The 25,718-nt window shown below is 33.1% G+C and overlaps 3 protein-coding genes across 20 annotated transcripts; all 3 read right to left on the bottom strand.

Annotated features, from left to right (window-relative positions):
• Window positions 1–1,454: 1,454 nt before the first annotated feature.
• LOC108214462 (serine/arginine-rich splicing factor RS31-like) lies at window positions 1,455–6,012 on the bottom strand. Of its 4 annotated transcripts, none has more exons than XM_017386464.2 (6): window positions 5,870–6,012; window positions 4,763–4,873; window positions 3,207–3,319; window positions 2,893–3,128; window positions 1,942–2,784; window positions 1,455–1,861 (listed from the first exon to the last, which is right to left on the bottom strand). In XM_017386464.2, exons 2-6 carry the CDS (start codon window positions 4,866–4,868, stop codon window positions 1,816–1,818), a joined length of 1,344 nt encoding a protein of 447 aa, XP_017241953.1. In that variant the 5' UTR covers window positions 4,869–4,873; window positions 5,870–6,012; the 3' UTR covers window positions 1,455–1,815. The 4 variants fall into 4 exon arrangements, with proteins under 4 accessions (XP_017241953.1, XP_017241954.1, XP_017241956.1 ...); XM_017386465.2 differs by having other exon boundaries at window positions 3,515–4,873; window positions 5,870–5,975; XM_017386467.2 differs by having other exon boundaries at window positions 4,385–4,873; window positions 5,870–5,921.
• A 1,108-nt stretch (window positions 6,013–7,120) lies between these two features.
• Window positions 7,121–14,033, bottom strand: LOC108210452 (glutaminyl-peptide cyclotransferase-like). Its single transcript, XM_017381736.2, has 11 exons — window positions 13,622–14,033; window positions 13,207–13,263; window positions 13,017–13,052; window positions 12,801–12,865; window positions 10,687–10,750; window positions 9,270–9,387; window positions 8,911–9,008; window positions 8,355–8,425; window positions 8,206–8,233; window positions 7,995–8,049; window positions 7,121–7,651 (listed from the first exon to the last, which is right to left on the bottom strand). Exons 1-11 carry the CDS (start codon window positions 13,919–13,921, stop codon window positions 7,530–7,532), a joined length of 1,014 nt encoding a protein of 337 aa, XP_017237225.1. The 5' UTR covers window positions 13,922–14,033; the 3' UTR covers window positions 7,121–7,529.
• A 2,974-nt stretch (window positions 14,034–17,007) lies between these two features.
• On the bottom strand, window positions 17,008–24,036 carry LOC108214627 (O-fucosyltransferase 2-like). Of its 15 annotated transcripts, none has more exons than XR_001805734.2 (9): window positions 23,722–24,036; window positions 21,997–22,985; window positions 20,624–20,769; window positions 20,401–20,539; window positions 19,787–20,097; window positions 18,424–18,504; window positions 17,892–17,946; window positions 17,325–17,662; window positions 17,008–17,234 (listed from the first exon to the last, which is right to left on the bottom strand). XR_001805734.2 is itself a non-coding variant. In XM_064088876.1 (9 exons), exons 6-8 carry the CDS (start codon window positions 18,434–18,436, stop codon window positions 17,476–17,478), a joined length of 255 nt encoding a protein of 84 aa, XP_063944946.1. In that variant the 5' UTR covers window positions 18,437–18,504; window positions 19,787–20,097; window positions 20,401–20,539; window positions 20,624–20,705; window positions 21,997–22,985; window positions 23,722–24,036; the 3' UTR covers window positions 17,008–17,234; window positions 17,325–17,475. The 15 variants fall into 15 exon arrangements, 5 of the variants coding, with proteins under 5 accessions (XP_063944946.1, XP_063944943.1, XP_063944944.1 ...); XR_001805732.2 differs by having other exon boundaries at window positions 17,325–17,364; window positions 17,544–17,662; window positions 20,624–22,985; XR_001805728.2 differs by having other exon boundaries at window positions 17,325–17,451; window positions 17,544–17,662; window positions 20,624–22,985.
• Window positions 24,037–25,718: the final 1,682 nt, after the last annotated feature.

Below are 25,718 nucleotides of genomic sequence, written 5' to 3' on the forward strand. Positions count from 1 at the left end.
AAACTTCTATTTTGTTATTCTGAGGTTCTGCCTACTAATTAGTTAGACAACAGGAGTGCTCATGATGCTCATTTATCAACCCAGCTAGCTAGAGTATATAATTTTGCCTGTATATCATGGCCATATAAGGGTCATCAGTAGTGTCAATTGTCCGATTCTTCTAGAATCTCAAAATGTTAGGAGAGAGTTTACCAAGATTATATTGTATTCTGATATTTCCACTCAGTGGAAAATTTATTTTTGGATTAGAGAGAGGATTCGGGTGCTCATTTTTGGGATATGACTTTGCCTTCATGTCCATAATTAATGATGAGAATACGGTTGTACAATTTATTGTTTTTTATCTAATTTAAAGACAAGTGAACTATAAAATGTAACTTATGTTCGAAAGATATTTTTCAGAAATTTAAGTTATCATAACAAAAAAATGATAGATTAAAATGTGAATAATGCATGGAGTATACTTTGAACTATCGATAATAAACACACTTAAATCAAAAGTAACCACACTTTAGATCAAAATTATAAAACAAAAACCATAACACTGTAGCTTGTTTTATCCATAGTATACAATACAAATATAAGAGCTACTAAAATACCAGAAAAACCCACTCCACCAAAAAATTTACATCCCCCTGCCAAATTATGGAGAACTAATTAACAAAATTGGGAAGCTAATTATGTCACCACCAGTAATAATGCATATAATATCATAATAAGTAAAAAAAAAAAGGAAAAATTACAGACAAAAATTTTGGATAATTTCAGCTTCATAATTTAGTCTGATGAAAAATAAAATGTACCGGTCTCTGCATAAACAGAATAGATAAGTTTGTATCTAAAAGAAGATCGCAGATTTAGAATATTAAAATCCTTGTTGCTATCGAAACTAAGTCAAGATTAATATTTTCGTATGTGAGACTATTATTAACTACATTGTTCATAAAATCAATCTAAAACTGATTGATGATCACTTGTATATGAAAGAAATTGTTTTTAAATTTTGAAGGCCTTTTGTGATAAATGTAAGGATTCCTTCTATCTCATCTCTCCCGCAAAATAGACCCGGAAAACTTGTAAAGTTAACTTTGTACATGGATGACGCCTAAAGCAGCAAAGTTTTGTCGTCCAACGATCAAGATTATAATAAAATTTTAATATGTCTAATGTTTTTAACTGCTAAACGAGAAAAATGACACCATCCAGCACTAAGTCCCCATCTAGTGGTTAAAAAGCGTTATACATAATTAAAAAAAATGTTATAATCCTGAAAATGTTATGATTCTGCAGAATAATCATCCAACAGCCAAAAATCAATGTGTTGTTTAACAAATTTCTGGCAATCGACTGGCGGGGACAGTTACCCATGTTAGATTGCCCGAACTTTTACAATGAAAGGGGTTATATAGACACTTTTTAAAGAGTTTTTCTAAAGATAACCACCAACATCATGGTAGACACAAAAGAACTGATAAAAGTTACTGAAACAAGTTTACACCATCCTGGATTAGAAGACTACAACAATCGGACAACTAACGAAGCAAATGAAACAACAATTGCTAGTTCTGCACCACAGATGACTTGTCCAGTTCCATATGATGAGACCTACATTGTTCTTAAATGACTAATGATACATATAACCTGTCCAGTACGGCATTACCAAATGATGAGACCTACAGAATTCATAAATGACTGATGGAACCATCAATTCTTAGATTCATAGCTTTCCTGCACTACATTTTAATGAGAGTTCTTTAAGTTGCAACATAAGTTGGGTTGATCCTACCAAAACAACAGTTTTATGGATCTGCTGGATCAAGACTGCGATCTCTCCGCTCTCCCCCGTGCAGGTGGTGACCGACTGCATTATCAAGACCAGCAGGGAATAAGAATCAATTTATACACAAACACACATAGAATTTTAAACACCACCATGCTTACCTACTGTATCGCTCATGCATGGGGCTATCTCCTCCACTGTATCCGGGACTGTCCCCAATTTCAGGCTTGGCATCTGGGCTAGCTTCACGATTGTAACCATCAGGACTAAGCTTCTCTGTTGGAGGACTTGGACTGTGGCCATGATCATACTCGGGAGTAAGCCTCTCTTTTGGGATAGACCGACGAACAGGTTCAGGGTTAACCACCTCTCTTTCAGGACTAGTGATACGTCCATGGCCATGTTTGGAAATTCTCTCCCTCCCATTTGGAGGACTTGGACTCTGAACCACATCATAGGCAGCTTTCCTTCCCCTTCTGTCAGGACTGCCACCACGGCCATAGTCAGGTTTTCTGTCTCCAACAGGACTTCTACTGCCACGACCAAAATCAGCTCTCCTTTCCCTTCCATTAGGACTCCTGCTACCACCACGGGCATATTCAGGTTTCCTGTCTCCTCCAACAGGACTCCCACTGCCTCGACCAAAATCAGATCTCCTATCCCTTCCATTAGGACTCCTGCTACCGCCACGGCCATATCCAGACTTCCTGTCCCTTCCATTAGGACTCGCACTACCTCCACGACCAGAAGACTTTCTCGCCTTTCCATTAGGAGTACCGCTACCGCCACGACCATAATCAGGACTTGCACGCTCTCTGCGATAGGGACTAGGGCTATGACCACGACCAGGACCATGGCTATAATCAGGACTCCCCCTCTCTCTCCTATAAGGGCTAGGAGACCGTCCCCTATCATCATTTCTCCTCCGAGGAGACCTATCACGAACCCTATCGTCATCATCTTTTATTGCATATTCCACAGAAATAACTCGATCCATTAGCTTGCTGCATATAAGAAATTTGATTAAATACTAATAGTGCAATATCTCGGTCAGTAGAAAATGATTATAACCACAAAAAGTTAGATCAACAACCCCGCACAAGTATACTCACCTCATGTTTGTTGCTTCTAAAGCTTTGATAGCATCTTCCTGTACTTCAAACTGGATGAATGCGAAATTCTTTCTGATCCTTATGTTCAATATCTTTCCATATGGCTCAAAATGCCTCTCCAAGTCCCGCGTCCTTGTATGATATGGATCAAAGTTTATCACAAACAAAGTCTTCGAGGGCCTCGAGTTAGCTGCAGATCTCCTAGAGTTCTCAGGCTTTCGCATACTACGCTCTTGCTGCAGTACAGTAACCAAATAAATAAGGAAATAGGAAAAGTAAACATGCGTTGCAGAAATATAGTAAACAGTAATTACCTTTGTCCACTCTACACGAAGCCGACGACCTTTTCTACCAAATTCCAGATTGTCAAGTTTTCTAATTGCATACTCTGCATCTCCCTCGTCCTCCATGTAAACGAAGGCAAATCCTATAAATTATATGAAGCATCAGAACAAAACCAGATAAGAGTTAATTCGTTAAGTTACAAGAGCAAATAAAATAAGATATAAGAACCCCTTCGTGAAAGCATTTTTTTACTCAACATACAAAAGGTGCGAAAATTTTGACCTGGCATAAATTTACCACTTTATGAAAGCTAGAGACCATAAAATCAGCAACAGACCTTGAGAGATGGACTAAGTGATGTTCAAGGGACAAGGATCCAAATGAAGAAGTCTCATGGTAGAACAATGAAAATATTGTGGAGCTCTCCATGATTTCTGTTGCATCTGCTTGGAGGTTGTATGTCTGTACTGAAGGTTGGGCAAAAGACATGGAAAGAAAGGATGGCAAGTGTCTGAGAATATAATGTGATGGTCATGCCATAATGAACTGATGTGGCTCTTCTTGAATACAAGAAGCAGAGGCACTTCATGGCAATGAAATGTAGCACGGTGTTAACATCAGCCAAGAATTGTCAGAAATTTTGAATGTAATCCTGTGCCAAAGAACTAGTTGAGTATGGGGGTTTTACACTTAAAATAACATACTTCGCTTAAACAAATCTCAAACCCCACTGTAACTCAACGGGGAAGGCCTGCTAATGCTGCCACATTGCCGAATGATCTGAATTAGCTAGCGACCATATACATGGCTGGAAACATCATGAAGATACCTTGTGAACTGAACGTTGAATGGCCTTGCTGCTCACGAGTGGTAGCTCTGGTTTTTCGTGTTAAGCCATGTTGATTTAGCATTTATCTAATTTATTACCCACGTATACATTCTCTAGGAAATAAAATTTAGTCATTGAATTAGGAAACTAAGATTTAGGTATTTAAAAGACTCATCTTTACTAATAGCTTAGTAGATATATATTCTCTAGGGAATAAACTTTAGTCATTTAATTAGGAAACTTAGATTTAGGTGTTTAAAAACTCATTTGTACTAGTATAGCTCAGTACCAGCAATGTTAATAAAGTGCTCCTACATTCACAATCTACTCATCCCAAATGACATATATTTTTCTATGTTTACAAAAGATATCCCTTACCTTTGTAACAAGACCTCCAACAGGATTCGAGACCGCTTCCATGGGCATAAAGAACCTCATGCTTACATATACATTGTAACTCAGGTTACTCAGCCATTAACATCAAAATATCCAGTTCAAGCTTATCTCAAGGTAGCAAATGGTAGATTAGTGGGGTATGGGGTTCACAAGCACAGCTGGAGTATAGTTTCTTTATCTTGAGAGTATAAAAGTTCTTTCATCTTGCAATTGTGGTTACGAGGCCAATAGTTATTAAACAAAGAAGATAGCACAGAGTAAAAGTGAATAAAGCATTTTGCCAGAGCAAAAGGGAAAGGAAAGAATTACAACCAACAGAAGGATAACAATAAAGAAAATAAGAAAGCTAGCAAAAATTACCCGACTTCATATCAACACGATCAACTTTCCCATATTTCTTGAAAAGTCTCTCCAGATCAGATTGACGTGCATCATATTCAAAATTACCACAAAAAATGGGCTTCATTTCACCTAGAAACAATTAAGACAAGTTTCTATGATATTCACGAATATTAAAATGCCGCTATCTCTCATGTGTCCTGATAATAAAAAACTACATCGATTTGGTAAAAAAAAACATCAAACATCAAAACCCCTTACAAAATCTTGTGTCTCTAATAAAATATGGTTATATATTAACAAAATGACAAAAAAAACCATAACATAGATAACATTTAATTGATTCTTCGAAGCATGCTCGCAATATACTACAAAGCCTAAATCAACTCAAACATGCTAACTACTTGTAAAAGGCTTCGACCATACTAATTCAATGTTTTAAAGGCAAGCATAACAAAATAACCCAATCTGTAACTATCCACTAAAAAGCATAAGAATTCTTGATTTTCATCTTATAACCTCAATTCTGCAAACTGTGCCACTTATAGCCAAAACTTAGTCTTGAAAATCCAGATTACCTTTTATTATATAATATAAAATACAAAAACAATATAACAGCACAAAACACCGGAAGCAATCCACATCTACTTTGTAACGCCACAAAAACTCAATTTCTTGAGTAAAAATTTAGAAACACTAGCAAATCGATCTTCATCCACTCTTCCACACAATATACACATACATATCCATTAAATTCACCAATATACACATACATATCCACACTTCCAGCAATATAAATTACTCAATTAGATTCACGTAACCAAAATTCCACACAATATACACATACATATCCATGAACTATACATACACATCTCTAACAGCAAAATAAACAAAAATCACCGTCTCGAGCAACAGATCGACGCAAATTAGACCTGGATCTAGCTAATAAACGATATTCAACTGCGAATTAAGCATCAAAACACGATAATTTCACGAAAAAAGGAGTAAATTTCGCAATAATAGTGATTGTCATCGGGTAAATTGAAAAATGTGCCGCGTTTGTGTACAGATCTGAGATGTTATTGTAGATATATACAGAGAAGGTGTGTATGAATGTAAAGATTGTACCTTTTTTGATGGAGATAGAGAGCTTGTTCGCGAAAAGAGAAGAAGGCGATATCTTCGGGCGGCAGTTGCGATATAATGCTGGAGAGTGGTTGGTGAGCTAACTAACATGTACGCCTAAATCTAGTAATAAATTAATTGTGATTTGAGAATAATGTTTTTAAAATAAAAATCAGAATGATGTTTTTTTTTTTTTTTTGTAATATCTAAGTCATTTCAATGTACATGAAATGTTTAGTAGTTCATTTGAAAATTGGAATTTATTTTTATAAAATGTGTACGTACATAGCGCTGGATTACTAGTTAGATGTATAAAATTATGAATTTAAGATGTATCCGTTAGAAAATATTTTATTCTGGTTTTTAGATTCTCTTTTCTCATATCTCATATATTATAATTATTATAATCATTTTAATATTCAATGTAGATATAAATACAAACACATTCAGATAGATTAATATTTTTATTCAAATTTCAATATATATAAACATATTTATTTACTTATAGAAAAGATAGATGACTGTTAATTATATTGATAACTATTATGAAGATTATTAGTGTTGGAAAAAATACAATATTTATATCTAATTTACCCTTTTGATATTCTAGCTTAGTGATTTTTCCCTTGTAAATGTAACATTGAGATACGCTCTTGGCTTATTCATTAAAAAAACACTCTTATTTTTCTTAACCTCTGTCCAACTCTGATACACAAAACATAAATTATCCAACTTAATATATGTTAATTTCTCAAAATTATTTATCGTGTTTTTACCTGCCCTGCTGTGGTTGGAAACTTGGTACTGGTTTTTGGTCTACCAGAGTAGCTTTTTAGTATCCATAAGTAAACAAAAATAAACACCAAACAAAAACTGATGAGAAAAGAAAAAATAGCCAGATTAGTAATCACCACGAAAGTGCGTATTTTTTAACCTGTAATCTAGATAACATTGTCAGAAGAAAACCTCGGCTGAAGCTTTAAACTCCCATTTAGACAGTGAATGCCGTGGCACAAAGTTTGGTCAAAGGAGAATGGAATAAAAAAGGATGGAATGATTAAAAATAATGAAAATAATAGAGAAAGTACGGAAGTTTTTGGGGGGGGGGGGGGGGGGGGAATGATCAATTATAAAATTGTTAAGATGAAATTTAAAAAACAAATTGAGTATAGGAAGGATTGGAGCATTCCTTCTCAAATTTTGAGTTCATCTCTACTTTAGAATGTAAGGAATGGAACGGAAGAAGGAATGGAGTTTATAAACAATAATCTATAACATAGTTCAAATTTCATTAAATTCCTCCCAAATTCATTCAACGAAACCAAACACAACATTAAGTTGTTGCACAAAGACACTTCTATAGACGACATGAGATAGCCTATCACCATTCCACTTCCCTGATGCACTAGGTGCAGTTTAAGCTGTAAATTTCCTCTCAGATAATGTTGTAGACTATAGCATGTCACAAAAAACTATGGAATTACAAAATGAATATATATAAGCTCTATCAACCTCTCGCAAATTGTTAGGGATATCCACCCAAATAGCGAACTACATCTCAAGGCTCATCCATTTGTATATGACTGTCAATACCCACTACCAATTACTTTCTGAATATGATCAGCATCATTTAGTTGACCGTAATCCAATTTTGACATTAATATTATGAATGAGTCCCAAATACAAACCGCTTCGGCATGCAGATTTCTTCAATGTTTCCATGAAGCTCTTTCTTTGCTGGATGCAGCTTTATTTCGTACAGCTTTGGCCAAAGCTTTCCTGTCACTAAAATATCGCTCCCTAATTATTACATTTAGATAGCAAAATACCAAGAGCATATATGGCCTGAGAAATAGATCTGAGCTTAGCGATTCATTTGTGGTTTTATGCTTTTCAAAAGTTCTAGAGGCTTCCATTAGTTCAGACTGCTAACCATATGATGCCACATATTAACACACAATTAGCATCAGATCTCAAAATAGGCTGTTTACACATCACAGTTACACTGAAAAAACTCAATTCTAGACACAAAAGTATAACAGTGCACCCACAATGTATAACATAACCACAAGCAAAATCATATTAGAAAGACAATTATTACTTGAAAAAAGTATCATACGCAGCTTACCAAAAATTCTGTCGTTCTCTTTATCCCATGCTATGCCATTTAAAACATCAAAATTCTGAAACAGGGAAAGAAGCAATTTTAAAACTGAAAAAGAACAAAATGATTTTTTTTCCTTTTAAATCTGAAGTCTTTTTCTTTGTTTATTCTTGCCCAGTCAGAAGAGTGTTAACTTATTTGCATAAAAGCATGTTAGCAACTAAAAAATCCTTACTTTTCTTCCAGCAGCCAGTAATCCTTCTCTGTATATAAGAGTAAAAGAAACAGTAACTTAAAGTTTGAGGTGGAATGGCTTAACAAAATCAAATATCTATCTATCTATATAAGAAGCTGTGTTTTTTCAACGAATTTTAAAGCACAAACCTTAAACTTTGAAGTAGAATCCACTCCCGGACAACACCATCTTTCGGTGAAATTCTAGCAATGCAGTCAGTCTGCTTCACAAGAACACAAGTTCAAGACATTCCAAACTACAACATCGTCAGCATAAAAAAAAAAAAAAAAAGACCCGTGAAACTGCAACATAATCTATCTTGAGTGACACAATAAAGTCGCGATTTCGTCTTTGCAAGCAATCACATGATTATCACAGACTATAATTTTGAAGGACAAACATAAACATAAATGAACTCAAATAAACTTTCATGAGCGATTGCCAACTACGTAAAGTTATATGCAGAGGAAAACCATCAATTCAAAGTGGGAGAGAGCACGATCTACCTACAAAAGCCCTCACCTTAATGTTGTTCAACTACAAAGATACCTGTCACATTAATTTTTCTTTCCTTTACAAAGTTCTATGAATTTGACAACTCTCACACAACAAAATTAAAACTAAACGAAATAACATAACTCTTACTCTAATGCCATTTTCCAATGCGATTTAAATTTAATGGACGAGTATAAACAAGGTTGTTACCTGCCAAACATTTGCCCAAACTTCATCATTTATGTACTCCAGCTCATTGAGGTTATGCACTTCATAACCATTATAAGTGACAACTTGTTTTTGTATGACTGCTTTGGCAATAACATGTAGCAAAAACAGGAAGGGTAAAGGTAAATATCCAGGGTACAGTAATATGATTCAACAGCTATTCAGATATATCACATAAAAGCAATGATGCCTTAAATGTACCAGAATCTTCACTTCGATACTGTACACAGATTTAACCAACAGGACATATATACACCATCTATTCAACACTCCCCCTTTCCCTAGCACTACCCCCACACAAATCCAAGCAGAAAAAAGTAAGATCAATGTTTTGCTGAAACCTTTCATATTTAGCGGATCAATTTGATACAATGTTGAGCTTCCATCAGTTCCAAACAAAAATTTGCCATCAGTAGCCAGCCCCCAACCATCTCCCATTTGGTGAGTAAAGCTCTTAACCTGCAACAATTTTGGTGTGAATTACCACAAGATTATACAGCAACACGAATATCATAAACTACCAAATAATCAAAAGATAGTACAGATGAAGTCATAATGCAAACTCAACTCTTGCTCGATATACATAATGGAACAGTAGAGTCACCTTATTAAGTCGAACTAGTATAAATAATAATAAACAGAGACCGTCAGACAGTGCAAAAATAAAGAACGGGGAGTGTGTTACCAATATGCCTCAAAAAGAATGACCCTTTCAAGAGGGTCATTCTTTTTTAAACGGAGGGAGTAATATATAACCAATATGAACACTGATAATTTTGAGAATATGTGATCGAGCTAAATAAACTAAGGTCATATCTTATGCACCTGATAAGTAATGTCACAAATATTAGTGCATGAGCTGAAATCTTAGATCTTTACTCGGTGCCCTTGCTTATCTTCTATTCTAATAGTCCAACTAATTTCAAATATATTTAACTTTAACTACATATGATCACAGGACTCTCCCCCAAAATTTTATTATGATACTTGATCATGTCACACATCCCTATTATGTAATATCCAATTTCAATGTCCACACACCACAACTTTTCATAATATCAACCTTTTAATATTAGAGCAATCCAGATCAACGGAATGTTTTCCTATCATTTTTGGCCGACTCTGAGACTTTTGTTAAGTTGTAAGAAGTAAGGTATTAACATGTATTCTTAATATGAATATATATAAAGATATAAGGTATTAAAGCCTAAAAAAAGGGAATTTTAATATAAGTTTAGGAAATAAGAATAATAAATAATTAAATGTCGCGTTAGAAAGTTGAAGGCCATTTTTTAGATTATCTTACCTTAGCAATACGTCAGATGAAAACGCGTATCATTCTTTTTTGTGACGAGGCCCTCAGTCCCTCACATACACTATCTGACTATCATCTCTGCTACCTCATCTATAATGTAAAGTGGGATTAAATTTTAATGATACGTGGTACAAACAATTTATTACTTGTAAGTTCTAACTACAAAAAGTCCCTGTCAAGATGAAACATAAGGCCAACAACTTTTTAATATCAGTGCTTTCCATCTCTTCAACGTATATGCTTTATAATACTAAAATTTACATATACTTTTAGGTAGTGTCATGCAAAGATCATACAATTTATAGACAGATATAATCTAATAAAATATCACCAATCCATAACTGCAAGATGAAAACACCAAATAAAAATATACTACACTTCAATATTACATGCGTAGAGAAAACACAATTTATAAATTATTGTAAGAGGTGAAAAGAACAGACTTTGCTGAAATTATTTCGATCATAAATGAAACCAATTTTCTTCAACCAAGTAACTTGATATAACCTACAAAAAGCGCATAAAGTTACTATATCAGAATCAGGGACCCTCAGCTTTAAAACCGACATCATCATATATAAAAATATAATAAACTCTTATTTTGATCAAAACTTTTGTACGCATTAGTTGTCACACAGCTTTGTACACATATTATACCACAGAACCCTAGCCATAAAAAAGCCTGATGCAGAATGAGTAATTGTACTATTAATTTAAATGTATTATATGTTATTGCTTAGAAATGGGATTAATAGTAATTTAAAATCATTACATATATAGTTAAATAGATTATTAGGAACAATTTTAAATTACAATTGAAGGATTCGAAAATAATTTGTTACATTTATTACTAGTTACCTGTTATAGGATTTTACTTCATATGTAATAATCGGCCTAGTGCTGGTTGCGTGCTTTATAAGACTATCTATTCCGACTAAGCACGCGACAGGTTTTATGGATCGCCTATTAGGATATCATGCCTTCATAGTGGTTCTGGGGAAAGCATGCATAATACAATAGAGTTGGATTCTGTTCTTTCAGCTGTTAAAGTAGATGACTTATCATTTTAGATTTTTTCCTTTATTCATTAATAAATTACCACTTCAGCTTATACTATTGCCCTAGACGGGTGCATAGGGGTTTTTCATGGCCAAGAGGGGCCCTTGGTAAGGTGATCCAATTTTACCATTTCTGTTTTTGTGTTGGTTTGGAAATTGTTCATAGCATTGTACCGGACCACATATAGAGAAAGCCAGAGTCACTTTTTACTATGACTACGGCCCAATGAGAAATTTGAACTTTCATACATTGCTTTGCGCATGAAAAATTATTACTCTACAGTAATGAACTTTGGGGCTTGTCCCGAGAGTGATGTGTTCCTCCCTACCAAGGGCATGTTGGAGGTGAATCTCTTTTTTTATTCAATTATCGGTTCTTTAAAGGACAGTAACTATGCATTACTCGAGTATTTTTTTTAGATGACAGGTTTTTCTGTACACTTTTAAAGCTTAGTCATTACCAATGGCGTGGCAATGGGTGACCCTACAACTACTTCTCGCTATCGTGATTGGGGATGCCTCTCTTGTGTGACACTTGGTAACTTCAGCTTTTTCTTTAGATATTCCATGTGCACCTAGGCACTCCAAAGTAAGTTTACAAAAAAAATAAAAAAAAATGTCTTTTGCATGGATTCCATTTTGTTAAGCTTGGAATTTGGATAAAGGTTAGTGACTAGTTAACCATTCATGTGGGGTACATTGCGGGGACTCACAAACACGTCAACATTGCACACAGTTGTTTTTTCCTTGGTATGGTACAATGTCTTTGCATTGTTCGCTTTGAGGATTAGTATTCTATTAAATGGACTTCGAGTATCACTTTCGATACACAAGTGGACATCTAACCACATGGTTAACCTTCCCTGCTAGATGTGTATGGCCCCTCTAGTTTTATCATATGTTGTAAGAGGAAACAGTTGTTTAAGGGTTCATCTTCAACAAAGGACTTCTTTTCACAATGTGGTCATGTATAGTATCTGGAGATGGATAGCTTTGTTGCTTGTATTCCCTTCGTCCCAGCAGGTTGTCTACATTCACTGTTTGCACGCATTTTGAGGCTCCTATAACGTATAGTTTCATAACGTTTTTTTAATTTATTTTTTTAATATAAAAGTTTAAACGTCAAACTTTTGTTCAGGAATTTTTTCAAAAAAAGAATATTATGAAACTATAATTTACAAGAGCCTCAATATGCGCGCCAAAAAATAACGTAAAGAACCTGCTGGGACAGAGGGAGTACCTTTTTTATTAAACTTGATTTAATAGGTTGGTCTGTTGAAGGGGTGGGATCCCCATAAATTAAGGAGTATGGAATTGCTTCTAATACATGGTTGCATCGAGCTTTACTTCAAGAAAATAGACGTTGTCCACGATAATATCATCTATTTAGATCTTCTAAAATAAGTATCATTGTTGAGTAGAAAATAATTTATTTATTTTTATTTCACATAATATATCTTGAAAAAAGGTAGTGACATGAAAGAAATTCATTCACAAACCTGTCACCAATAAGAGTTAAACCCTCTCCAAAGTAAGATGATTCCATCTTATGAAGTCTTAAAATCTGTTAAAATAGGAAATAAACGATATAAGTTAAATCAAATAAATCTACCAAATCGCATACAAAGACCAAAAATAATTAATGCATCTTAAAGACCCTTTTTCCATTTCTGATCATTACAATCTGAGAATGCACAAAAAAAAAATTGTTGTACCTCGCCAGTCTGAATAGCTACTCGTCGAACTGTTGACTGAAAAGAGTGGCAACAGCTGGTTGTTAGCAGACGATATATCAAACAGTCATAATAATGTAGCACAAGATACTAAAAAACGAATAAACCAGAAACAATATATTTTATTCTAATATACGCTACAATAGCATCTTGATGAAACAGAAAAACTCACCTGACCATAAAGACCAGTTGACTCAAAAACCGTATCATTTCCTCCATACAAAAGCCCCTAAAACAAACAAATAACTGCCCGATCAGCTCATTAGCTCACCCTACAGCAAAAACTAAATAACCCACTCTACTATCATCAAAAACAGCTTAAATTCACAACACACTCCAATCATATAATCAACAAGCCATTCATTTCCTCGTTAGCACATACTACAACACAAAATACCATCGACTCTACTAGCATCATAAACAGCTCAATTTCACAACACACTCCAATCATATAATCAAATCAACATTCATTTCCATAGCAAAACACTAATCACTAACAAGCATTCACACACACATACAAAATCTTAAATTACTTCGACCTACATACAATTCGACGAATTAAATCATTCACGAAAGAATTTCTCAACCTGCGTGAACGCTTTAGGATCATGAGGAAACTCATTAACAACCTCGATCACATAATTATGCGGAGAAACAGCATCAGATCCAATTGCACTGAAAGTGTTCGACGAAATGCTCAAGAGAAAAAACGCGGCGAAAATCATAATTAGTAGAGGTATGTACAAGAGGTGTTTCTTAAAAGAGGTGAAAAGAGACGAGGAGCTGATGGATTTAGACATTGACTTTGTGCGAGGGTGGGGATTTGATGGGTGGTGGTTGTTGGGTGTGTTGTTTTGTTTTCCTGTACTGCTAGCTCCGCTCACCATACAGGACTTTGCAGGTGTTCTTCGTGTGGCACGCGGGCGATGTGGCGATCTTCGGGGTCTCCTGCTTCGGACGATCGAACTTGACGTTCATATTCTCACTTTTTATTTCTAAATATACTAGCCTATAACCCGTGCGAAGCACGGCGACCATATAATTTTAATTTAATTATTTATAAGCTTAATATCTTACTAGCTTATAGCCCGTGCAAGGCACGGGAGCTTTTTAATTATTTATAAATTTTTAAAATATATTTTAAATGATGTGAAAAATTAAATTTATAAATAATAAATTAAAATTATATGTATCATGCCAAAGTATTAAATTATTTCTATCAAATTTTAAAATTTTTTAAGTAGAATATGTGACGCCAACTCCTATTAGATTATATTTATAAATATATTTTATATTAGAATTATTATACTGTGATTCAAATATTTTTCTAAAAATTTTTATGGTTCGAGATTAAAATTGATAAACACAATTTATTTTGAATTAAGAAGATGAATCATAAACATGCAATAAAATAGTAGAATTTGTTTTGGATTAAAAAACGTTTTAGTATTCGTTCCTCACATAAATCGGGCATATTAATTTTAAAATATATTAGATAAAAATAATTTTGTGACGGTGCGATTTATACGATTCTACAATTAAAATTGGTAGGAAACATTTATTTTGGATTAAAAAAAACCAAAAAGACATGAAAGACAGAATTTGTTTCCTTATAAACATGCAAGTAGATATCAGTTTCCTTATAGAACATAAATTAATTTTGTCTTAATCTAACGGTGCTTATTTGTTCAATATACGATCCAACGGATGATAAGCTTTTGAATCATAGGACCATGCGACCAAATTATCTCCCTTACGCTTATTATATATAAGTATATAATTATTCTTGTTTTTTATTAATTAAATAAAATATGATATTAAATTATAGAGTAAATGACACATTGCACCCCTTATCTTAGGTCATTTTTTCGATATGGTCTTAAATTTATAATGTTGGCAGAATGCAACCCTTATTTTTGAATTTTATTTCGTATTGCAACCCTGTAGTCAAATTCCATCCAAAATAATTGTTGCCGTTAGTTTTTATGAGGGTAAACTTGGAAAGAATTTTTCGAAGTTTAAATTTTGGCGTAGCGCACCCCGTAGTTTTATTATTGTAATGGATTGCATCCTAGCTACAATTTTAAATTTTTTTTACAGGAAATAATTTTAATATGATAAAATTAAATACTTTTTTTAGATATATTGTTAACTAATATTTTAAGTAATCATTAAAATATAATATTTTAGGGGTTGAAAATAGGGAATTGCATTGGGCTTGCTCTTAGAACACTATTGATATCTTCTTAAAACCAAATTTATTAAATATGTAGGTCTGTATTTACATAATTAGCAGACAAAATTCTTATAGTTACAATGTGAGTCAATTTTTTGTGGAGTTAGAGCATCTCCAACGGTACTTCTAAATCATTTCTTAAAAAATAATATAAAATGTGGCTCTTAGTAAGTTAATACATCGGAAAACGTGAGAACTCCAATGCTACTCTTTATAGTTAGCTCCTAACTCACATTTTATATTTATTTTATATAAATGGGAGAAAAAAGTTAACTAAAAGAGAGAGAAGATTGGAATGAAAATAATATTATATTGACTTAAGAGCTACTAAATGCTCTTTAAAAGAAAGGAGAGAGAGTAGGCTCCTAAATTTTTAAAGAGTATCTAGGAGCCCATTGGAGCCCTAGATTTTGATTTGCTCCTAAAATTTGGACTTAGGAGTTTGTTTAGAGAGTCCATTGGAGTTGCTCTTAACATATTGATAAATAAATAAATACCTATGTAACATAATGGTAAAAATAAATATATTATTCTTCATAGTTCTACATTTATAGTTTAGTTTGACGTATAATGTTGAATTTGATGAATGATTTCACTCCAATGTTCTTAATAAATAATAAATTTAAATATTACAAAATTATGTCTAACATACGATTTTCGGCCTATTTTGTATTTGAAAAATTAAAATATTATTAAATATTAAATCTGTTTATGAAATAATAATGAACAAAAATAAATAATTGACGGCCGTGCGCAAAGATCGGGCAAAAAATACTAGTAAATATATAAAATTTAAGTTAGGTTGCAATTCGCCACAATAATAAAATTATGGGGTGTGTTGTGCAAAAATTTATACTTTGAAAGTTTTTCCAACTATACCCTCTTATAAACTAACGGTAACGGCAGTTTTAGACGGAATTTTGACAGAGGGTTGCTACACGAAATGAAATTAAAAGTTAAGGGTTGCATTCTGCCAACATTATAAATTTAAGACCATATCGAAAAAATGACCTAAGATAAGGGGTGCAATGTGTCATTTACTCTAAATTATATTAATCAATTGGTTATATTCACATTTGAAAGTTTGTGTTGTACAATATTTTTCTATATTATAAAATATTAGTATAAACAGTCAATTTTTTTCCATATGTGAATATTTTCTTAATATTAATATATGATAATATTGTTTTTGATTAATATTACCTCATTTTTTCATGTTTCATTGCATAGCACATGATACTATTGTATTTGAAAAAAATTTAGTTATATTAAAATATTGAGCTAAAATTTTTAGTTATTAGAAAAAAATCTATTCATTAAAGATTTTAGTTAATAAAAGTTTTTTATTATCCATATGTGAATTTTTTTTCTTAGTATTAAATATATGATAATATTGGAAAATGGTATGATAATAAAGGTGATGCCTCCAAAGCAAGAGCTCTTTGTCTAATGTGTGGAGAAGGTGAACTAATATATTCACATGTGCAAGTAGAACTTGCAGAGGAGAGTTTCGGAAGCAAAGCTTGGGTCCATGTAGGTGGCTCGAACTTCTGCAATTGTTTTCGTTAATTTTATTACTATCGAATAAGCAACTCGACTGTAATGTTCTTAGGGATGACATTGAACACTCTGAAACTGCAACTGCAGTTGTTTAAATTATTGTTATCTAGGAGAAGTCTTGTTTGAGACATTTTGTCATCTTCTGTGTCTTTTTCATTCTTTTTCACCTCCTCCGAATTGACATAGTGAATACGCAACCATTTCAATTTCAAATCACAAGTGCAAAGCAATGTACTTTTCCTTATTTTCTAGAGGAGCTTCTGTGATGAAGTTCCCAAGTACTTCCTTATATACCAAGTTTGTCGAGACATCAGATTTTCTTATCCTTTTTATTATCATGAGCCGGCTTCTTGTATCTTAGGCACAAACTTTAGAGCATGGAAGTTACACTTGCATCTCAGTTTCTGCAATAAAATTATGAACATCTATTATCCACATGACAGGAGTACATTATGATTATTAATATATATAGATCGTAGAGCAATGTTATCTACCTGGAGTTCATATGGCAATGGGTCGAAGCCTAGTCGGTTCCTGAATCCAAGCAATTGCAAGAGAATGTATAACTATATTAAGATAATTAAGAGATGTTGCTTCCTTAGGAATATCAGCATCGGTGATCTAAAGTGAGTTAAAAGAGTTTAATCAAGATTCAGGTTCACTATAGGTCTTAAAAGGTAAAGCTTTAACAGAGGAATTCCGTATTAGACTACCAATTGCTTCCACGTCTAGAGAATGCAAATGAGAAGGGCTCTCCTTTATGATATTGACTTCATCCTTAAGTGAATTCACGAAATGTTCCTCTTGATAGATGTACACTTTACATGGTTCACTACATAATTCAAAATATATAGTATCACAGATGTAGTTGCAGACCTGGGATCGTTCCAAACATTGCTAAAGAGAAACTTGGTGATAACTATATATGTTGAACAATTATAGCAATCTGCTAATTTTAATTGACATATTTAGATCTTTATCTGTCAAAGTACATAACCTAGAAATTATACTTCTAATGTCTAAAAGTATATAGCATATATAAACTCAGGTCCATTACTAACCTCCCTCCGGATGGATAGAGTTGTAATGCCCCTGCTCCGCCCAAAAACTCAATAACTGCACAATATTTTATTAAATCATAATTAAATTTTAGTAGCAAAAAAGTAATATACCTTGCTTCTACATAAGAATATATGTTCAATGGCTCTAAAGGAATGAAATGTGCAAAATCAAACCAAGTAAAAGCATTTGTATGAGTTCAAAGTCACAGAAGCTCAGATGATAACTTATCAGTTATAGGATTGTCAGATCTATAAAGTGGCTTTTAAAGTTACTATTTACTACATGACATTAATTAGCTGATTGAAAAAGTAAACTAAGATTTGGGGCAAAAATACACAAGAACAGGCAAATGCTTTTAATAAGTATAGAAACATTTAACTACACGGCTGTAAATATTAATTTGTATTCAATTTTTTTTTTATAAACAAGATAAAAATTCGATATTTTAGGGAGAGCCATGATGGACCAAAAGATAACCCTGTCTATATTATAATATAAACATGAAAAAAATAATATAATACTGAAACTTACCTCTGTTAGACATTTATACCTTCAAAAGAATCTCAATGGAGCAAGTTCCTTTGTATGATGTCAAGAGATAACCCTGTGACCCTGTCCATATTAATATTTTGTATTAGAACAATTACGGAATACATTTTTACTGTTCTTCAATACTTACAAAAAATGAATACACCCAAGCTAATACAAATATCAGAGTAAAATAGTATAAGATTGCCTCAATGTTCTGTTTATAGTCCAAAAAGTCTAATACAAATAATGTCGTTTGAGGAGTAAAACTGTATTCCTTTTTCTCTTTTACTATTAACAATAGTCACATCACCATTCAGGCATTCACCACCGATCTATACACCATCATCATTCCATATATTTGAGTTAAGACTTATAAAAACATAATTATAGAGCACAACACTACGAAAATTGCATTACTTTTGCATGAAGTTCCAGGCTGGCATTCAAAAAGATGCACAAACATAATCACTGCAACACACAACACATCTTCCCCATGACTCAAACCAACAAACAAATCAGCAAGACTATATACAAAAAAAGAGCATGAAATCCATAACAACTTAAATCACAAAACAACTCAAGAAAATCGCTAAAATGGGTCGAGTTCTAAATTACAGCTCAAGATTACCAAACTAAGCTCTATATAAAACACTTTCATTCAGCAAATAACAACCACGTTCTTGCGTGTTGGAAGCGATAAGCACAGAATTTCTCACCATTCACCAATTAATACCCTAAAAAGTTAACTATAACAATGCTCAAAAATTGACAAACAACTAAAATTCCCTTCTGCTTCTTAAGATGTAATGCCTGTACGGGGTAAGAAATTCAATAAACTAAACATAGAACTTAGGAACCTAATATAAAATAACAATCATAGAGCAAAAACATCGCATGATGAACTTGCCAATCATGACCTTGGGCTGCAATCAAGGAACAAATCCATAATAGTATGATATTGCACGATCTTAAAAGCAAGTACCAAGCCTGTGATGCAACTTACACCAGCTTGTGAGGCCATTTTGGTTGCAAGGGAGAGGTAATAATTATTCCTTGTAGCATACATTCAGTCACAGGTCGATAGTAATCAATGTCCTCAGGATGCATCAATAATAATGATCATTAGGACTACGTTCTTCACTGGTGTCTTCAATTCCCACATGTTATACATATTAATATTAATTGCAAGTTGCTGAATAAATATACTAACAACTAAAGAACATTTCTTTTTTGTGTTGGGCTGCAATGGAAGGCGATTTTAAATGTGAACAACTAAGATTTGTGTAAGTGTAAATATCTGTTGGGTAATAAATTCATAGGTATCTATCTGAGTGAAACAACCAGAAAAATGGAGAACATTTACCTGCATCAAAATGCGATCTATGGTATCAGCAGAAGAATCAAAAGTTTTTAGAAAATAATCAGTTCCCCACTTAATGATATCTTTAACACGGTTAAGCTTCCCCACAGCTTCATATTTAGCATTGTACTCGATCACACTCCAACTCAAGATGGTCATGGCAAAAGATTTTGGAAAACTGAATTTGATTGCATCACTAGAATCATAATAACCCCCAACCAAATTGTTGCCTTTGAATGAAGGATTATCTATCCCGTCGTTCAAACCAGAGTCTCCTCTCCAAGCAACATGATTGTCCTCCGAAAGTTTTCCAGCTGCAAACATCCCACATTAAGCAGTGTTCTTATTTAAATGCGTATACCCCTTCTTTTCATGGTAAATTGGGAGTTCAATATTTATCAGAGCAAATAGCGTGTGATGTATTTCTTAATTTTGACTCTAACTAATTAAATTTATAATTTTTGTAGCAATTTCTCTGTCCCATTTTAACAGTTCCTCGACTTCTAGATTATTTTGGTTACACCTTTGAATCTGTGATTAGCCGTGGACTATTTAAGCAAATCCACCTAAAAGTCATAATAAAATTCAAGAACACAACAAAAGCTTAAATCACTTACATTTCTGTGCATTGAAGAACAAGGGTGCTTTACTCAAAGCAACCGTGTAATTGTATTGCAATGTAGAACGATCAAAAGGACGTGTATGAGGTGTATCAATAACCAGCACTCGAGGACGATGATGTCGATGTGGGAAAAACTTGACAAGAAGAATGATAGAGTCAGCAATAAAAGCAGCAGCAAAAATAGTGCCAATAGTCCAAAAAATGAACTTTCTACTTACCCAACTCTGTGTTCTGTCAGCAAACAGCGAGGTACCACCATGGGATCAATGTTGGCACTGTCTGTTCCAGGGCCAAAATCAGCTGGAGTTTGTGGTACTCCAGCACATGCATTTGTTACATGCATGATCAAAGAGTTTTTAGATATCTGTGTGCTTACAAATAAGAATGTGCAAGTTGAAGTGATATATAGACAAAAAATGTTAGATTTTTAGGAATATTGTGAGTTATAAAAGAATTTGATATACACGCAATAATGTAAAAAAAGTTGTAATGCAGAAGCATCAGAAGTTCAAATATCTGAATCAACAGTGCTTTATTTACCAAAATTGATTGTATATTACAGAAGTCTTGTATAAAAATGAATCGATATTAATTTTAAAATAGATCTAGATAGAAGTCAATGGATTCTGTAAGATAAACTGAAAGTCATCCCATGAGTAGAACAACTTAACATTCCACACTCAGGAATGACTAAGTTGAAAATCCAGTTGTAAATGTCTTTTTACAAAATCAAAAACTACTTAACATGTATATAAAATTATAACAAAGCAGCGATGCTCGGAACTGGTATGTGAAAATGAAGTATCCTACATGTACGAAATATAATGAGAAGAAACAATGTTAACACAACAGCACAGTGATAAGCAGTAATAAAATGTGATACTATAGTTGACCAGATAAGTGTCGATTCTCGATCATGTTAGGCCACTAGTTTGGTGAACAAACACATTTGTTTGCATTTTTGCATTAACCACCAAAAATATAGCATGCACCTGGTCACCTGCAAATATATGATCTTTCCAAAGATAAGGTCCTCTAGTTTAAAAATATTACACTCACTGGAACAACCCAAGTAATGTAGTTTTATCCTAATTGCTATAAGCATGTTTCTTAATTAAAACCTTGATCGCTCTGTTTTGTTCTAAAAGCCCTTACAGGTCCAAGCAAACATATATCATTGGGATCACGGCAGCAACCCTGGAGATCTGCAGAAACTTTATGATTCGCAGAAATTGCATGAATGCTCAGGCCAAGTTGCGGTCTTTTCGCACAAATTAGCAATATTAAAGGGGAAAAAGCACTATTTTTAATGTATGAGGATAACCAATGGTCACTTGGCAAATCTTTATGTGACTATTTTAGCATTGATTGATGTGCATCGCATTCTTACAATTTAACTGGAAGTGAATCACAAAAAAAATTGGAGAAACAAATCATTCACCACCTTGTTGCATTAACTTGCTGATCCATAAATATATAAATATATTTCAGATTTTCCTGGGCCTGGGGTATTAAGTTACTTTACCTTGGATGTATCAGATTGTACTTGGGCAACAGAAAAGAAAAACTGAAAAGTAGATCACAGCCTTACCAGCTCTGGAGGTAGCAGATCCGCTTCCATGAATAGCCTTTTTGATTAATCCATTTTTGCGAGTTGTTCTGCAAGATCATTCAAATCCATTGAAAGAAAAGATGCCTAAAATTTTAGCAGAAAAGAAAGGAAGTCAATTTTATGTAATATGAAGCAGAGGAATATAATGGAAGCTGCCAGAGTACTTGAAGCAAACAAAAATATCAACTAATATAGGAACAAATTAGCTAAATAAAAGAAACATACGATCCTGAACCATGGTATGAATGTAAATACAATGCTACCGGTTATATTGCATATCTTCCTTTTACTTGTTTGATATTATGCGTTCATTTAAAGGTTCTTGGACTCCTTAACCACATCTTACAGGTCTATTATCTCATACTTTCTTCTTTCTCCATAAGACATAAAAAAATTTATTTTGATTCTCCCATCTTTCCATTCCATCTAAATTAACAAAGACTAAGAATAACTGTGAAGAAAAACCAATTTTTAACCACCCCACAACTTGAGAAGCAATACTCGCACTCTCCTCAAACAATTTTTAGTCTTCCACATTAAGAAGAAAATATTCAACAGTCTGTTAGTTACATCACTAGAGGAAGCTCATTTAGCTTCTCCGCTAGGTGAAGGATCAGAACGCCTTCTTTTAGGCTCATGGTCACCTAGCTGCAATGAAAAACCAAGGTCCTCACTAGACCATTTCTCAAAGCAGAATGATTATCCGATGCCACAGTACATCGTTGATCATCCCAATGCAGGGGAGAGTAACCAAATGAGCTTGGAATGAACTGATGTTCAACACTCAGACCAATGTTGACCTGAGTTCACATCTAGGCCTCCTATTCCATCTTCTACTAGAATCTGCTGGATGTTGATTCCAAGTGGCTCGGCTTTGTCCTTTGGAAGTACTATGTCAGGTGGTGAGGAGTCTCCAACAGTCGAGCCGACTGCTGTTGCTGAAGCAGCTCTTTGTTCTTGCACTGCAACTATAAAAACAAGAATACATGCATGGTAAAACCACAATATTGTCCAAGCAAACAAGAATAATCAATACCAGAAAGACATGTCTAAATCCCCAGAACTAAAGTGCCAAAATCGCAATTTATTTTTGTGGTAAAAGGCATCCACCCCCCTCCCCCAAAAAACAAAAACACGTTTTTCGACAGGAAGCAATTTCAATTGTATTTTGTGCATTTTTTTTATGATGCTAGGACAGATGTATACCAGACTCCATAAAATGCAGGCTTTCATCAGACTACCACCATAAGTCAGTTATATATTGCAAATATGTTTTTTGGAGTAGCAGGTGTAAGGTCTCCACTTTCGAGTGGGAGATAATCAGTTAGGTTTACTTTACAACGCCATAGAATAATATGTAATTTTGATGATCTAGTATTACTAAAACTAATAGTTAGATTTTTCATTCTTTAATATGGCTTATGTATAAAATGAGACAATTCTCGTAAAATCACCCCTCCAAACTTGTTACTCACTGGAAGCAACCTCTTTAATTACCGACAATAACAATCTTTACAGTCTAAAGCTTCGAGCCTCTCTAACCTTAGGTAAAATTGTTATACAGGAGTCAGAATCCTATAACTCTAATACGTCAAAATCAAATTTCATAAGAAATTATTCGAGCAGCTCGTTAGTGTATCTAACCCAACAATTAATAATGAAATTCTACTGCAGTGTGAATATAAGTTGGGTAATTAACCTTACATCTTTCAATTGTTTCTTGGCCTCTTTGTATTGTATTGTATGTCAAGCTACCAAGCTCTCTCCGATCTGCCTTTGCCTTCTTCTCAGATGATTGATGTATCTCTGTGATTGTGGTCAAACTCTAAACCTGATTTGGTTCGACTTCAGTGACCGCAACTACTGGCTTTGGTTCAAGTTGTCACAACAACCGCGTTTGGTGCCACTACTTGAAAGCCACAGCTTCAGTCGGAGAAAGGATGAGACATAGATAGAGTTCTATGAAATTTGCAGAGTTTGTTTTTGTTTATAGTATCTATATTAAGAGATAGAATTTTAGTAGGAGATAGAATCCTATATTATAATACCTGAGTCTACCCAGGTATGCAGTTAACCAATCAGAAAAAAGGAATTATTTTAGGACCAATCAGAATTCATTCCTAAATTTTAGACCAATCATATTGATTCTCCAACTTTCCTTCTACCACTATATGCAGTTAACCAATCAGAAAATAGGAATTACTTTAGGACCAATCAGAAGTCATTCCTAAATTTTAGACCAATCATATTCATTCTTCAACTTTCTTTCAACCACCTTATGCAGTTAACCAATCAGAAAAAAAGAATTATTTTAGCACTAATATTATTTATTATACAATATAATTAATCAATTCCTTTTCATTATCTGATTATAACTCAACTAATTAGACTCCTTTTCATTATCTAATTAAAAATAATCTAATCAGATAATAATAGAATTTGAGATTTACTTTAAGTAATTTAATTTAATTCAATTCAATTTATGAAAAAATAAATTATTTTAGGATGTTAACCAATAAAAAAAGAGGAATTAATTTAGTACCAATATATCATTCCTTATTTTAGACCAATAATATTGTTAACCAATCAGAAAAGAGGAATTATTTTAGGACCAATCAGAATTCATTCCTAAATTTTAGACCAATCATATTGATTCTCCAACTTTTCTTCTACCACTATATGCAGTTAACCAATCAGAAAATAGGAATTACTTTAGGACCAATCAGAAGTCATTCCTAAATTTTAGACCAATCATATTCATTCTTCAACTTTCTTTCAACCACCTTATGCAGTTAACCAATCAGAAAAAAAGAATTATTTTAGCACTAATATTATTTATTATACAATATAATTAATCAATTCCTTTTCATTATCTGATTATAACTCAACTAATTAGACTCCTTTTCATTATCTAATTAAAAATAATCTAATTAGATAATAATAGAATTTGAGATTTACTTTAAGTAATTTAATTTAATTCAATTCAATTTATGAAAAAATAAATTATTTTAGGATGTTAACCAATAAAAAAGAGGAATTATTTAGTACCAATATATCATTCCTTATTTTAGACCAATAATATTTATCCGTTAACTTTAGATAATTTTAAAACAAATCAGAGTCCATCCTCAAATGCAGTTAACCAATCAAAAAAGAAGAATTATTTTAGGACTGATCAGATGCCAATCCTAAATTTTAGACCAATCATATTAATTCTTCAACTTTCTTTCAACCACCTTATGCAGTTAACCAATCAGAAAAAAAAATTATTTTAGCAGTAATATTATTCATCATCCAACTTTTCTTCTATTAAATTTTATCCAAAATATTAACCACATACAAGTTAATCATGAGTTAATCAATACAATTTTTTATTATACAATATAATTAATCAGCTCCTTTTCATTATCTGATTATAACTAAACTAATTAGACTCCTTTTCATTATCTAATTAAAAATAATCTAATTAGATAATAATAGAATTTGAGATTTACTTTAAGTAATTTAATTCAATTCAATTCAATTTATGAAAAAATAAATTATTTAGGATGTTAACCAATAAAAAAAAAGATGAATTAATTTAGTACCAATATATCATTCCTTATTTTAGGCCAATGATATTCATTCGTTAACTTTAGATAATTTTAGAACAAATCAGAGTCCATCCTTAAATTTTTTTTATATGAATAATCAATAATTAT

Source organism: Daucus carota, chromosome 3 (genome assembly GCF_001625215.2).
Source record: "Daucus carota subsp. sativus chromosome 3, DH1 v3.0, whole genome shotgun sequence".
Taxonomy (NCBI): Eukaryota; Viridiplantae; Streptophyta; class Magnoliopsida; order Apiales; family Apiaceae; genus Daucus; species Daucus carota.

Coding starts and splice junctions, on each gene's coding strand:
- LOC108214462 (XM_017386464.2), bottom strand. CDS start 4,868: ATGAAGCCCATTTTTTGTGGTAATTTTGAATATGATGCACGTCAATCT. Junction 3,320..4,762: donor TCGTGTTGATATGAAGTCGG/GTAATTTTTGCT, acceptor TATAATTTATAG/GATTTGCCTTCGTTTACATG. Junction 3,129..3,206: donor TTCGTGTAGAGTGGACAAAG/GTAATTACTGTT, acceptor ACTGTACTGCAG/CAAGAGCGTAGTATGCGAAA.
- LOC108210452 (XM_017381736.2), bottom strand. CDS start 13,921: ATGGTGAGCGGAGCTAGCAGTACAGGAAAACAAAACAACACACCCAAC. Junction 12,866..13,016: donor TAGCTATTCAGACTGGCGAG/GTACAACAATTT, acceptor CTATTTTAACAG/ATTTTAAGACTTCATAAGAT. Junction 8,234..8,354: donor ATTCTACTTCAAAGTTTAAG/GTTTGTGCTTTA, acceptor TCTTATATACAG/AGAAGGATTACTGGCTGCTG.
- LOC108214627 (XM_064088876.1), bottom strand. Junction 17,663..17,891: donor CTCTATCCATCCGGAGGGAG/GTTAGTAATGGA, acceptor TGAATTATGTAG/TGAACCATGTAAAGTGTACA.